Below are 15,236 nucleotides of genomic sequence, written 5' to 3' on the forward strand. Positions count from 1 at the left end.
CCAGCTAGGGAGTGGATACAGCAGTGGAAACCTGCTGTGCTGTGCTGCTTGGCCCTCTGGGTAAGATTACCCAGCAGCCCCCTGATGAGTGCCTGGTAAAAGTGAAGGAGGAGGGAGAGAGGCATTTAAGTGCCAGGACTAATCAAAACTTATCCTGACATTACTTTGAACAGACACAGATAGACAGAAACACACACACACACACACACACACACACACACACACACACACACACACACACACACACATACACACAGAAAAATGCATGTGGACACACACAGGCTTTAATGAATAAAGTTGTGCACAAACACACTTGCAAATGTCTAATCAAGAAATACAGCAGTTTACTCACTACAAGGTCAATTGCAGATCTCATTTCCACACACAGCAGCCAGTGTCTTAGCTTGCCCTCTATAAATGATGTCATCGAATAACCACAGATGTTGTTCTGTTCATAAACTATTCAGCTCTTTTTTTGACAGTTTTAAATGAATGCTTCATTTATGCCCCTCAGCAATAATGCACTTTGAAAGACTTTACTGCTGCTAGTTTGTTTATTGGTGGGGCAGTAGTCAATCAAAAGTTGAGTGGAAAATAACGTTTTAGTGTTGAAGTTACTTGTGTCACAACTCAGGAACTTGATAAACCTTCGTTTTAGCACGAGTAAAGACACGTAGTTCATAAAACTGATGAAGCCAATCAAATATCTACACTGGCCATGAAGGGTATTATGCCCATTTGTATGCCACATTTTCTTTGAGCTGCAGAATTATTTCAGAATGTGTTTATTTGGGATATTTGGTCTTAGCTTCAAAATACTCTTTTCTAATAAAGTGAAATGGAATTTCAAGTGAGAGTTTCCATTCATTCTCGGTGTCCTCACCTAAATTACTGCTTAATTGTTTAAATTTGACAAAATCTGTGGCAATACTACAGGATCCATGCAAGGTGAGGGAATAATAGCCGTCACGGTCTATATCTCAGTTTTACAATTACAGTTGGCATTCATGCCTGATTTCAATTTGTAGCCCAATGGCCCTGAGGAACAGAGTGTGGACATTAAGTTAAGAAGGCATATACTGCTGTAACCATAGGAGAAACACAGAGCAGTTGTGGGAGGAAGACTAACATTTGTATCTATGCTATCTGAGTAATTCTCTCCATCTTCTCCACCGCCACTCCTCTCCATCCAGTGTGAGGTTGAGTTGTGGGTAGAGATGGTGTGTGGCATCTCGTTATAGCATTTAGCACCACAGGGAGCACAGTTTGTGAGACTTTCATAGCTCACAACCATACCCCTCAGCAAGGAGCACGGACTGTGTGTATTATTGAAGTGCATGCTTCACTGAAAGGACACACGACCCCTTAGTTCTGCAAGTGCTGCTAGACAGTGAAATTAAATAATGTATACTAGCAGTCGGCCTCTTCACTTGATCCTCATAATTTATGTATTTACTTGTTATTCCACTGACTAGAACCCAACTCTTAAGTATGTGACTTTGAGAAGTTATACACTTTAACTCTGTTCACTGTGTGTGCTTGAATAATTGTCTACCTCAGGTGATTTTTGAAGCAGAGTAATGACAGATGACAGGGTATCTTTGGCCTTTTGGTCCTCGTTGCCAGAGGATGCCCTGTACGGGAACACACTGCGTTTAGTGTCCCCATTACATACGTCAGCTGTAGGAGACACACAGACACACAAACTCATGCTCTTAGTCACTGAGACACCTTTTTGGAAGAGTTTTAACTTCTGGCAGGAACTTGAGTTGCACTCAAGCCAGCACTGTCCCGCCCAGTGAACCATGCCTTTAGCAATCACCACTATTACAGGCCCTACTGCTGTGCACAGACACACACATAAACAGAAGACACTGGTGTGTGTGTGGGAATTTCCAGAAACTCACAGAGCATCTTGTTTTTATCATATACTTGCTGTGTTTTATTTAGGAATGTGGAAGCCCTGAGCTCAGAGCCAATGAAATGTATAGCATCTCGCCTGGTAGCCTATGAACAGGATGAAGTTGGTGATAAGTAACCAGGGCATTCATAACTCCTTGCAAGCTTGATGGCACCCCACAGAGACATGAATGGAGAAAGAAAGCGAGCAGGACAGCTATATGTCTTAGCAATGTGGGGCAGTACAGAGCTCCTAAATGGGAAACCACCAGGCATCCACTGAATGACAATCAAAGTCTGAGAGACTAGCCCTGTTTAAAAATGGTAGTAATCAAGATGAAGTCATCAGTAGCTAAGAGGCTGGTCAGTTCATCATTTTTATTGACTTTGTTTTTAGTATGTGGTGGAATAGAAAATGGAGTTACACCAGTGTTGGTTTGCTGATATATTAGGTTATTGCAGATAGGTTATTGGTTTGTTAATTTTGCCCAGCAACATTATGGTGGAGATGAGGGTGTGATTTTACTTAACAGCTTCAAGGGTGTCAGTGTCTAAAATCTGTAAAGGAGATTTTTGTGTCCTATTCACTAGCCCTGTTTTACAGGTTTTGCTCTCCTAACAAGAATAAAAATTCAGGGAGAGACACTGAATGCTTGTACTTTACTGTAAGGGAGATGGTCAATTTTAAATATACAGAATATTGGCTGAAATATTGTCAAGCAGCAGTTTCAGCAAAGTTAAAATGGTCAAATGCACATCCATCATAAAGAGGTGCTGGGTCAAGAAATTTAATGCATATAATTTAGGAGACACCTGCATGCTGAAAGTTGCTCATATCATATTTAATTAGTGGACAGACAACATTTTAATCCTGATGGATTTTTATTAGTTCACAAATCTGTAGTTCTCTTTTATTTTGTGGATTAAACAGACAATGTTTTGATCCTGATGGATCTTTCTCAAGTGACAAAGATTTATCAGCATCGATATGTTGGAGCAGCTGTCATTGTGCAAGCCTTAAGTCATATCAGCTGTTTCAGTTCAAAAATATTGTATCATCATCTGAAAGCCCTGCATAGAGATAAGTGGAAGAAGAGAGAGAAGGAAGGGAAAACAGGAGACAAACCAACCCATTTATGATGGTTAGTAAGCCTTTATGGAACAGCAACACAAATATTTCCTGTTTTAAGGACAGTGTTGCATTATTAGTTATCGTCTCCCTGTCTGTCTGTTAGGTATGTCTGGGCCCTCTCTTTTGTTTAAGCTACTTTTGTGCTATTGCAAGGCCCTCTTTTTCTTACCAGATGGTGGAACCAAAGTTACACATTTTAGCTTACTCACAAATGAATGACACAACTCAAAGTTGAACTTGAAACTGTGGCGTGTGTGTGTGTGTGAGAGAGACAAATAAAGAGAATGAGAAATGGAGGGAGAGCTATGTGTTGCCCATCATTGCTCCATCGTGGCTCTGCTGGTTTTCATTACAGCGTGGTTTTGGCCTAAACATGGAAGCATGCTACATTCGCCCTCCAGTCCCGCAGGTCAACTCATCGGTAAACACACTGCTCTCAACCTGGCACTGACAAAGAGGGAACACAAGAGGATGGGAGAAAGATTTAACGTTTCCATAGACATAAAGACCCCCACTAATTGAGATCTGATGTGCGTTTTGAAGTGCACTAAGGGATATGCTATTTTGACACTGGCAGCACTGCTTATTTAAGCTTCCACTGTGTCCTCCGTGGACTGCAAGCTCCAGTTGATAGGCTAAATGTTTTCATTTGTGTAAATACAGTCTTCCTTTTAATGCCCCTCTCTGAATGGGGGGCTACATTTGATATCTGACACCTGAACAAGCAGAGACGTGGAAGGGATAAGCTGTATAACACAGCAATGGAGACATGTATGGTTTTCATTTATGCCATTTCAGAAGAGTTGGTGACCCTCAGAACTAACTGTTTTTCTCTCTTTCCCCCCTTTCGGCGGTGCTGCTTCCTTCTACAGTTTCGGAGGTTTCTCTGTGATTCACCACTAGAGGTATGTATTCCTCTTGCACCACTAACAATCTAATACAAGATGACGTATTTATAAAGACATAGTACTTGTTTATGTCTCTTGTTCCATATGTGTGGTTTATAAAGATTTGTCCCAGAAGAAGTCCTTCCTTGTCAAATTACTGCCATAAAGTAGAGAGATTAAGTGGAAATGAATCATCTGTCTTGTTAAGGATTTAAATATTTCCCCACGTTACAGTTCTTAGTTCTTCACTAAACAGACTCAAGTGCAGAAAACGCTGTACACACCGGCCTCCTCGTCCAGCAAATACCTCTTGCCCCTAAAACCTGCCCACCCACCTTTGCTCTCCTGCTTCAGGAGCCCTCCAGCTGGATTGAGGGGATTTGGGGGTTAAAGGGATTCAGGAAGCGGGTATTTTTTCATATTGGAGGGGTTTTTATTTAGCCCCATCATAGTGAAATGGTTGGGGGAGGAGAACGACAAAATGTGGCGTCCAGATTGGTGTACAACTGCGCTGAAGATGAGGCCTTGAGACCAGTCCTTTTCCTCTGACCTTGGCAGAATGGCACATCCCACTGCTCATCACTGTGTGTGGTGTGGTACAGATTACAGGCTGATTAGGCAGAGCCATGGGGCATCACATTGGGATTAAACAGATGGCTGTTGCCCTAGTTTGGAAAAAGAACTGTTTAGAACTGGCAGCATGGAAAGTTTGATGTTTAAGTTGGGCAATAAAACTGCAATGCAGGCTTGCTGGTACAGAAATCCATTTACTCATTTACTTTACGGTAGGTTATAGTATAAATGATTGCGACAGCATCTGGAATAGTACTTATAGCTACTCTGTGATATTATGTGTGGTCGTTGGATGAGGTGTAGGTGCAGCCAGGCATCACTGGCTGACACTGAGCAGGCCTGGTGAGCTGCAGTCATCAGGAACGCCAGTGGACCTGTTGGGTCAGGACAATTACACCAGCAATTAGACCTGGGATGGGTGCTTATAACAACCACTTTAATAGGATTGAGGTCCAGGAGTGCGCACAAAGCTTGACAGACAGACACATGCATGCGCACACACACTCACACACACACACACAGTCACTCTGTGTTGCCCTGTGGGCCCCCTCAGGCCTCCACTAATGAACATCGTTAGTGTTTATAGGAAACAAGCTTTTATCACCTCGTCAAGGCTGGCGGCCAGACACACTGAATTACACACACACACTATCACACACTCCGTCACACACCTCCTAGCCTGCCTCCACTGTCCCCTTCTCTCAGGCTTTGATTTAGGTGTCTGTCTCCATTTGTTTGTCCTCCTTTCCCCCAACTTGCTTTTACTTTTCTTTCTGATCCCCCGCTCTGTCCTCCTCTGTCTCTCTCCAACTGCTCTTCATTTCAGAGTTATTATGCGTGGCTCTCCGCGCTACCTCTGCGTGTTGGCTTCCATCTGTCTCCAATCAGAGTGCTATTAAAATACACACACACTCACACAGATACTCACCACATGGACCTGCATACTGTGTGGTTCATTAGCTCACGTGGAAGCCTGCATTTATACAAATGTATGCAAACGCCCATACATATCCAACTGTGGCTAATTAGAGCCCAGGTTGTCTGACTTGTTTGTTTGTTGCCGTATTCCATTTCACCAAAATTACAGGGGATTCGTGCTGAAACAGTGGTAATTAACATCAGCTGTCATTGTTTCTTCTGTTTGTATGTGTTTTTGTATCTCTGTATGTGTGTGTGTGTGTGTGTGTGTGTGTGTGCGTGCATATGTAAATGTGCAAAAACAAACACTGGCGCACTTCACACACAAAGGCACATCAGCGGGCCTACCTGCAAACTCGATGCAGTCATGCACTGTGTAAGTCACAGTGTCTGACCCTGGTATTGTGTTTGTGCCATAGAAACTTTACGCTTTGTGTTTGTACTTTGTGCCATAGAAACTTTCGGTTTTATGGCCAGGCTGCATGCACTGTTGCTGTTTACTCTTTCTACCCAACAGCTTCCTATTGTGTTTGTCTAAGGGGCAAACAGTCATTAACAGGGGTGTTAGCTAATTAGTCATCAAGTTTTTAATGGACCCAGGTCCTTGGCCACACCTCCCACCCTCTCTCCCTTTCTCCCTCTCTCTCATATTGCCCCTGAGTCAGCACTCAGCAGCAGTACTGAACACATGTACACAATTAAACACAGAGACACCGACGCTCACACATCAGCAAGGGGAAGACAGGCTGACATACCACACAGTCACTACAGTACATGCTTCAGATATACTGTATGACAAAAACAGCATAGTCTACTTGTTAAGTGAAATCTAAAATGACCTCAAAAAAATAAGGTAGAAAAGTAAGATTCACTCTTTTTGCCCCTCACAGCATTAGAGAAATGTTTTTCTGTCATGCCACTAGAAATGCATACACAGTTTTATCTGAACGCAGTCACTTACAGCTCAAAGAGAGTAGGCATTTCATTAACAAGATGGACAGCTTGTGTGTGCCTTGTGGGCATTTCTAGTCCAGTTTTTTTGTTACTAGAATATTGGAGTAAATGTTGTGTGGATTTACTAAGAATAAATTTATTTTTCATTGATCAGTCATAATGTGATCATGAACTCGTTACTTGTTCTGTCAAAGCTGATGTATACTCCAGTCATGAAAATTGCAACACTAAAGTCCTGAATAATTTATTTCTTAACTGGACCCAAGGAATTTGTAGCAGGACTTTATATCAGAAGATGTTGGTCTTTTACAGATACCACTATTTAATTGTTCATTTACATTTAGTGTTATACTGTTAAGCTCCGTCTCTCTATGTGTTTTTTGCGTGTGTGCGTGCATGTGTGTGTCTACATAAGGGCAGCGGTGTGTGTGGCAGTGAGAGCCGGACATGCTGTGTGTCTGGCGTCTAGAAGACTGATGGATAGAGTAATCGGACATCATTTCCCCGTCAGATTAAACGAGCCGTTACTGAATGCTACAACCAGCAGCCTGCCTGCAGGCCTCACTGTGTGTATGTGGTGTGTGTGTGTGTGTGTGTGTGTATGCAAGTGTATTTCTGAATGAAACAGCAATAACAAGAGAAAGCTCAAGCAATCAACCAGTTTCTACAGCTGTTCTTGGTCAGTGTCATAACAGCATCATCATCGTTATATCTAGAATTGTTTTCTGTGCCAGAGATGCACATACAGATGAGATTACACAGAATTTTTTTTAGAGTTATATTAGGGTTCAACCAATATGGGTTCAGCCAATTTGAAGGTCAGTACTTTCGCTTTTAGATTGAAATCACTAACTGCCAGTAATTTGTGCCCACAATTTCTACTTTTTGATTATCCCATGCCAGATATTAGGAGTCACTGTTTCTCCCAAACTTTTACAGTGTGGAAATGCCTCTTAAACAGCACTTAGACCATGGGACACTCTCTCTCGAAAAACACAAAGAAAATAAGTTTGTTCAGGTGGGTTAGCAGTTTCATAAGGCAGGGTGACTCACTGCATCTATTTAATGATAGGAAAAACTCTGCAAAACATAAGAATTTAAATGATAAAGGACTTTACAGAAAACACAATTGAAATGCTGAATTATACATTCTCGATTGTCTCTGATGTCAGCAGAATGTACATTGCTACAAATAATTAACTTTGAAATGCAAAATTATTCTAGCAGCTGGTAAATTTGTAATTGACATAATGTAATACTTGATTCAAAGGTAGTACTACAGACTGTGGAAGGACTGAAACCAGTTAATGTAGTAAATCTTCAGAATGATATTGTAACATCTTTTTCCTAATGACGTGATCCATTATCACACTATCTTGCAATTATTTCACAGTACAGAGTGTGCCATTTGATGTATTAGCTGGCAATGTAAAAACTTATTTCAAGGGCTTGTATGGGCATGTTACAAACTTGAAATGGAGTTTTACTTTTTAGAGTCTAAATTTCTGAGCTTCAACAATTAACAGTGTCAATGTGCTATTTATCCACAACAATTAACAATACAGAAAAACTCTCAAAACTCTTATGTTAGAAATATGTGTAGAGATCTAAGCTTGTCCAGCACAATTCAGATAAGAAATCACACATCAGTTTGTTTTTTTTCTTTTGTTTGTCATTTGGCAGTTTCCTCTGCTGTGCTCAGATAGATAGAAAAATATTTGATATTCTTACTGAAACCATGTTTATCCCAGGCCTGTTGTGCAATTCACTTTTTGTTATGAGGGAAAAGAACAAATTCAAAGCTATTTCACCTCCTAAAAAAATGACCTTCACCTGATATCTGTCATATCTTTCAAAGAATAAGACAGGCCTCTGTTAACTCTGTTTTTGGAGCAAAGATGTTTGATTTGCAGTGCCAAACAGTTGCTTTGATCAGATGTTTCTTAGTGTTTCATTACGCTGGCAGAAAAGTCGCCCTCCCTGTCTGTAAGTAGGCTACGCTCTGCATGTAAATACAGGGTAGCAAACATTTTCCAAGATATGTGAAAAGGCATCAGTGTGCTGCAGCATGGGATGAATACATTTGCCCTCATTTTGCATAGCACACATAAGAGACATTAAGATAGAGTACCACAAAAACACTAATAGCAACCATCAGTTAGACCCTTTATGCCTGAATAATTGCTAAGGTTATTATGCACTATATTACTGCATAACGTTAAGTTATCACATTTTTGGGCTCATATAGAGGAACATTGTATTGTATTTTGTTTTTACATTACCTTATAGTTTTTACATTATTATTTCAGGCTAGACGCAGACTGTAGCATTAACGCTCATCCCTGCATGGATGGTCTGCATATAAAGTTGATCATGCTTGTCATTTTCTCTCTCCCCAACCTTGATTAGATCCAGATCTGGATCTGATCAAATTCCTGATTAGTGAGATTTGCCACATAGAAGGAAGTAGTAAGTGCCAACAACTCACAGTCCCAAAGTCACTTTCATCTACTTTCCTGTGCTTTACAATCTGACACAGTCTGAATTGTCCTTATATGGTAAAGTCCACCTACCTGGCACTCTGAGCATGTTAAAAAAAAAATTACTTGGAAATATGTGCAAATACTAATTATCCCAAATTAAATTAGAACCCCATGGAATACTACTTACTTACTGAGAGAGTGTGAATTCACTTAGTACTCAGACTCGTTATTGCCCTGTGTGGGAGGAAGGAGGGAGATGCTGATCTCTGGGCCATATGAGAGTGATTTGGGGCAGCCGTGCAGGCTCAGAGGTGGTTTCAAGTGTTTAGTGTGGAGAATGTTTAGATTGTTGTCACAGTGGCAAGGACACAGCCATTAAGCTGTCCTCTGAGGTGATGCTCAGGTCAGTCAGACAAGATCGACCTGGAACACGGTACACATGTCTAAATAAACATACAAACACAGTCACCCGTTGCTATTGCTATACTTGCATTCACGTTCACATAATTTTGTGCAACAGCTTGCACGCTTAGGGTGTGGTTTGGAAAATCCTCACCAAACCCTCTCTTACCCACGCTCTTGCCTCTTACTGACGGCTCCTAAATGACACGGAGTCCTCTGACAAAGCCTCCAGTGTTTCAGGGGGAACTGGTGCCAAGAAAGTAACAGGCTGCCTGCCTGCACAGACGGACGTTTCCCCCAGCCTCAGACATACACACACACACACACACACACACACACACACACACCTCTGGCCACAAAAACTGCAGGGCCTGCTCCAGATGTGGTGCCTGCCAACCCTCAACACCCCCAGCTGCCCTGGACCCCTCCAGCTAACTGCTCTTCATTTTACTCTCCACCCCCTCTCTCGCTCACCCGCCTGCCAGTCAGTCAGTCAGTTACAGCAAATATGTGCTATACCCACCCCACCTCTCTTTTTTGATGTGGGGCTGCACCTCACAACTTGAATCAATATTACAGCCTCACCAATATTGCAGCCTCCCGCCACACACACACACACACAAAGTGAATAGATCCTGGTGTGTGCATTGTTTCGGACAGGTAATGAGACCCGGGTGTCCCAGAACCTCAGTTGGAGGGATCTAACTTTGTTATTATTGCCAGCTCCACTTTAAATACCTCATCAGAGGGGGCTAGGCAGGAATGTGGCATGGAGTCACTCCATTGGTGGTGCTCAGCCCTCCAGGGTCATTTAGCTGCAGGGTGTGTGTGTGTGTGTGTGTGTGTGTGTGTGTGTGTGTGTGTGTGTGTGTGTGTGTGTGTGTGCGCACACTGAGGCTTTTTGCTTTTTGATCAGGTTTAATTTGGTCAGGTGTGGGTCCAGTGGCATAGTGGATTAGTGAGCTCGTTCCCCCAATGTTGTGATAACTAGCAGCGTCTGCAGGACCTAACCAGGCCCAGATGAATGTTGGTGAAGGAGAGGGATCCTGTTACTCGAGTGGGATAGATACACACACACTGACACACACACAAACACAAACCAATACCCTGGCTTAATATGACTTTTAACCCCAACCCCTTCTCTTATAGTCTTAAGCCACTGTGATAAAAGCAGTTGACTGATTTAATTGAAAAACCCAGCATGCAGATCACTGTGAGAAATGCAATATGTGTCAAGCACTTAACTGGCTTATTAATGGAGCAGACACACACACACACACACACACACACACATTCTTCTGTGCAAACATGGAAAGAGCAGACGCAAACATATAGGAGAAATCTTGGCCTGTTTCCACTACCGCCTGGTGAAATGGATTTTGCTCATGCAGGGTCTTTTATTAAAAAAGCCTCTTCTGGTGTGTTTCTGTGGCCCCCCCTCCCTCACCCCCGCCTCCACCCTCAACCCCACCCTGCTCTTACTCTCACTCCACATTTGGGAGCCATTAGCGGGCTGAACGTGAGGCTACTGTACACCCCCACACATAATTTGTGAGGCCTGCCAGGGAACAGCCTGGGTTATAATACACCAACGTACAGGTGTGTGTGTGTGTGTCCTGTACGTGAGAGTGTGAAAATAGATCTGCCAAGCAAATAATCTTTCTAAATCCCACATTGTCATCCCAAAAGTTATTTATACATTTGACATGCAAACTATATTGTGCACTGGAGTAATACTGTTGTTGTGACCAATAACCACTTTCACTTGCTCCTTGTCTGTCTTTGCTACTCATTCTCTTCCCTCTTTTTCCCTCTGCAGGCAGAATTTTCTCCCGATGGGCCGGAGGTGGGTTACGGCTCCTTCCACCAGCAGTACTGGCTTGACGGGCGCATTGTGGCAGTGGGGGTGATTGACATCCTGCCTAACTGTGTGTCCTCTGTCTACCTGTACTACCACCCAGAGTTCGCCTCACTGTCTTTGGGCTCCTATTCTGCTCTCAGGTTGGTGCCAGGTGTCACTCCTCAAAGCCCTCGGTGTAACTGCCATAAACAAACTAGATCATAGTGAAGATGATCCGTTGCCTCATTCTCACAACAGTGACATCGTCAGTTCTTTGGTTTCAGACATTTTTGCAGCCTCCTGAGACAAAGAGGATGCTGCTGCTTGTTCCGCTCCCTCGTCACAATAAAGTCACAATAGAACAACATTTTGACAGCCTTTTCCTTTTACATTGATTTGTGTCCTGTTGAGACGGGTTGTTTGGGCAGGGTTTAAGATGAAGAGGCGTCTTTTAAAAGTGTAAACCAGTGGGTGATCATCTAGGAGACAGGAGAGCATGATTTAAAGAAAATCACCCTCTTTCTGTTCTCTTTGGGAAGCAGTTGTGAAGCAATCCGGCCTATTTCCCGTAAGTCTAACTTGCTGGCACACAATGTAAAATGCAATATAGAGAATGGTAGATGCTGCCAATTATCTTAGCAATGGTGTCATTTGTTTATAGTAATTATACTCATGTTAAACTAAATAGGGTAATGATTTATTGATATAAAAATGCTTCACGTTGTTGATCATTCTGTTATTCTCTTTGCCTTTATGTGCGTTCCCTTTTATTCCTTTTCCCTTGTCTTTTCCTCCTTCTTTTACCCTCTTCTTAACCCGCTGCCTCCCTGACTTTTGCCCTCTCAGTCTTTCCAACTCCTCCCTGAGTTACATCTTTTCCTTAGAACTCTATACTGTAAGTGCACTATAGGTCGAGGTAAATGCCTTTCTCTTCACTCTTGATTGGTTGAGGCAGTGTCCTTTTTGTGGTTTGCCTGACGACGGCTCTGTGCCGAGAAGAAATAAGAGATCATACACACTCACACAAGCATACTACATGCACACACACACACACACACACACACACACACATCTGGCGCTTCCTGTAAAATGTAACTCAATAATGTGAGAAGGCTTTTTAAAATATTTCTTCGCAGATGTGGGACTGGGCGATCTAGGCTTCGCAGTTGGTGTATGCAGGTGTATGTGCGAGTGTGCGTGCGTGCACGTGTGTGTGTGTGTACAGGTCAGGCAAATCAAGCACAGTTATGCAAGTGTGTGTGTATGCATGCACATTCTTAAAGGTGTAAGTGAGCCTAGTGGTTGGGATCGGACAGGCTCCACTCACATTGAGGGAACACCCTGGTCATGATAAACACTCATCTCCTCGTTTCTTATTATTGTAAGAGTCTGACTCCAAGAGTAACACAGAGTGCTTGATATGTGTGTAGGAGGCCTTGGAGAAATGAGCCAGCGGGACTGAAATCCTCCTGCTTGCTTACAGACACCAGAGCCTGGGCCTTTGATCAGATCTGGACACTGACTAGTCTGCCTGGCCTTGCTGGCTGTCCAAAAGACACACAGGACATGTGTGTGTCCGTCTCTATTTGCAATATCCACAAATCCTCAGAAGTATCATATGATTACCAGCAAACACTTGTCATGGTTCTCACTGGTCACTGGGGTGGAATTTCAGGAATATTATAGGTGAATTCCAAACAAGGAATTTGATCAATTCTCTGGGTAAGTCATGGAGTATCGGGCAACTTTACAAATGAGTCACTGTACAGCAGTATATTTCCCAGCATAATTCACATATTTTTTGCATTAAATGATCCACTTGAAGTAGAAAACAGACTGAGCACCCCTTTAATGAGTTAATAGGCAATCTACACTATATTACCAAAAGTATTCGCTCACCCATTCAAATGATCAGAATCAGGTGTCCTAATCACTTGGCCTGGCCACAGGTGTATAAAATCAAGCACTCAGGCATGCAGACTGTGAAACAAGACATTTGTGAAAGAATGGGCCGCTCTCAGGAGCTCAGTGAATTCCAGCGTGGAACTGTCATAGGATGCCACCTGTGCAACAAATCCAGTCGTGAAATTTCCTCGCTCCTAAATATTCCACAGTCAACTGTCAGCTCTATTATAACAAAATGGAAGCGTTTGGGAACAACAGCAACTCAGCCACGAAGTGGTAGGCCACGTAAAGTGACGGAGAGGGGTCAGCGGATGCTGAAGCGCATAGTGCAAAGAGGTCGCCGACTTTCTGCACAGTCAATTGCTACAGAGCTGCAAACTTCATGTGACCTTCAGATTAGCCCAAGTACAGTACGCAGAGAGCTTCATGGAATGGGTTTCCATGGCCGAGCAGCTGCAGCCAAGCCACACATCACCAAGTGCAATGCAAAGCGTCGGATGCAATGGTGTAAAGCACGCCGCCACTGGCCTCTAGAGCAGTGGAGACGCGTTCTCTGGAGTGATGAATCACGCTTTTCCATCTGGCAATCTGATGGACGAGTCTGGGTTTGGAGGTTGCCAGGAGAACGGTACATTTCAGACTGCATTGTACCGACTGTGAAATTTGGTGGAGGAGGAATTATGGTGTGGGGTTGTTTTTCAGGAGCTGGGCTTGGCCCCTTAGTTCCAGTGAAAGGAACTTTGAATGCTTCAGGATACCAAAACATTTTGGACAATTCCATGCTCCCAACCTTGTGGGAACAGTTTGGAGCGGGCCCCTTCCTCTTCCAACATGACTGTGCACCAGTGCACAAAGCAAGGTCCATAAAGACATGGATGACAGAGTCTGGTGTGGATGAACTTGACTGGCCTGCACAGAGTCCTGACCTGAACCCGATAGAACACCTTTGGGATGAATTAGAGCGGAGACTGAGAGCCAGGCCTTCTCGACCAACATCAGTGTGTGACCTCACCAATGCGCTTTTGGAAGAATGGTCAAAAATTCCTATAAACACTCTCCTCAACCTTGTGGACAGTCTTCCCAGAAGAGTTGAAGCTGTAATAGCTGCAAAAGGTGGACCGACATCATATTGAACTCTATGGGTTAGGAATGGGATGGCACTTCAGTTCATAGTATGAGTAAAGGCAGGTGAGCGAATACTTTTGGTAATGTAGTGTATGTCAGTTCATGTTTAAAAAAAAAGCAAAAAAAAAAAAAAAGTTTTGTCCCCCACTGTCTCAGATCTTGGTCACACTGTACAGGATCAGAAATCACAAGCTGATCTAAGACATCTTGGCACTTTTTAATATAAAAGTTTTTAGTGTAATTTTTTTGTAGCGGTTAATTGTATAGTTGGAACAGCTGGTACTGGAGGGTAAACAAGTAGCACACACACCTACATACACCTACGTAGTTTCAGACTAGTGGCCTCCATCAGAGCTGCATGCCCCGATAAAGGCCACAAGGCTGTTTGGCTTCAGTTACTGGATGCTGAGGCATATTTTATTGTCAGACACAGAGTTAGCATTTGGGTATTATGGTTAAGGTCATGTGTTTAGTTGGTGTATGTGATAGCTGTCTGAGGAAAAGTGAATTGGCATAAAAAATTGAAAGTTCTTAACACAAACATCTGTGTGTTTGTGTGTCTGTGTGTGTTTTTGTGCCCATCAAAGTGTGTGTGTGTGTGTGTTATTCTGCAGTAGAAACAGGAGAGGGGGATGTTGAGAAATTCCTCATCACAGGAGTGTAGGAGCTCCTTCTGCCTGAGGCCCCGAGGACAGAAGGAGGAGGAGAAAAGAGGCGCATAAAGAGATGCCTGCGGCACTGCTGTCAAAGAAAGGCAGCTGGTGTCCACACTAGATCAGTGTCTTATGTGTGTGTGTGTGTGTGTGTGTGTGTGTGTGTGTGTGTGTGTGTTTGTGTGTGTCTGGAAGCGCTCTGTATCTGGATTTGTTGAATTTGATTTGTGTTTGACTCACGTCTGTTTCCAACTGTTTTCTGTCAAATTCCCTCAGTTTGAAAAGTTTCTGTGTATTTCCCTTGTCAGACTAATAGCTCATTCTTTGTAGTTCTTGCTTGCTTTTGATGATATTATAGTCTTGATCCAGACTGATAGTATGTAACAGGACTCCTTATTGTTTTAGCATCAGATATATACAGAGACACAGCTAATTGATATGCTGTTTTTACTCTTCAAAGAACAT

The 15,236-nt window shown here is 43.0% G+C and overlaps 1 protein-coding gene across 3 annotated transcripts in view; it reads left to right on the forward strand.

Moving 5' to 3' along the window:
- Nucleotides 1-15,236, forward strand: part of ate1 (arginyltransferase 1) — a 69,418-nt gene that overhangs the window by 23,670 nt on the left and 30,512 nt on the right. For all 3 annotated transcript variants that reach the window (XM_030070292.1, XM_030070294.1, XM_030070293.1), the window contains 2 exons: nucleotides 3,904-3,936; nucleotides 11,068-11,249. In XM_030070292.1, the coding sequence (XP_029926152.1) occupies nucleotides 3,904-3,936; nucleotides 11,068-11,249 (215 nt within the window). The remainder of the gene's footprint in view (nucleotides 1-3,903; nucleotides 3,937-11,067; nucleotides 11,250-15,236) is intronic.

This window comes from Myripristis murdjan, chromosome 15 (assembly GCF_902150065.1).
Source record: "Myripristis murdjan chromosome 15, fMyrMur1.1, whole genome shotgun sequence".
NCBI classification, from domain to species: Eukaryota; Metazoa; Chordata; class Actinopteri; order Holocentriformes; family Holocentridae; genus Myripristis; species Myripristis murdjan.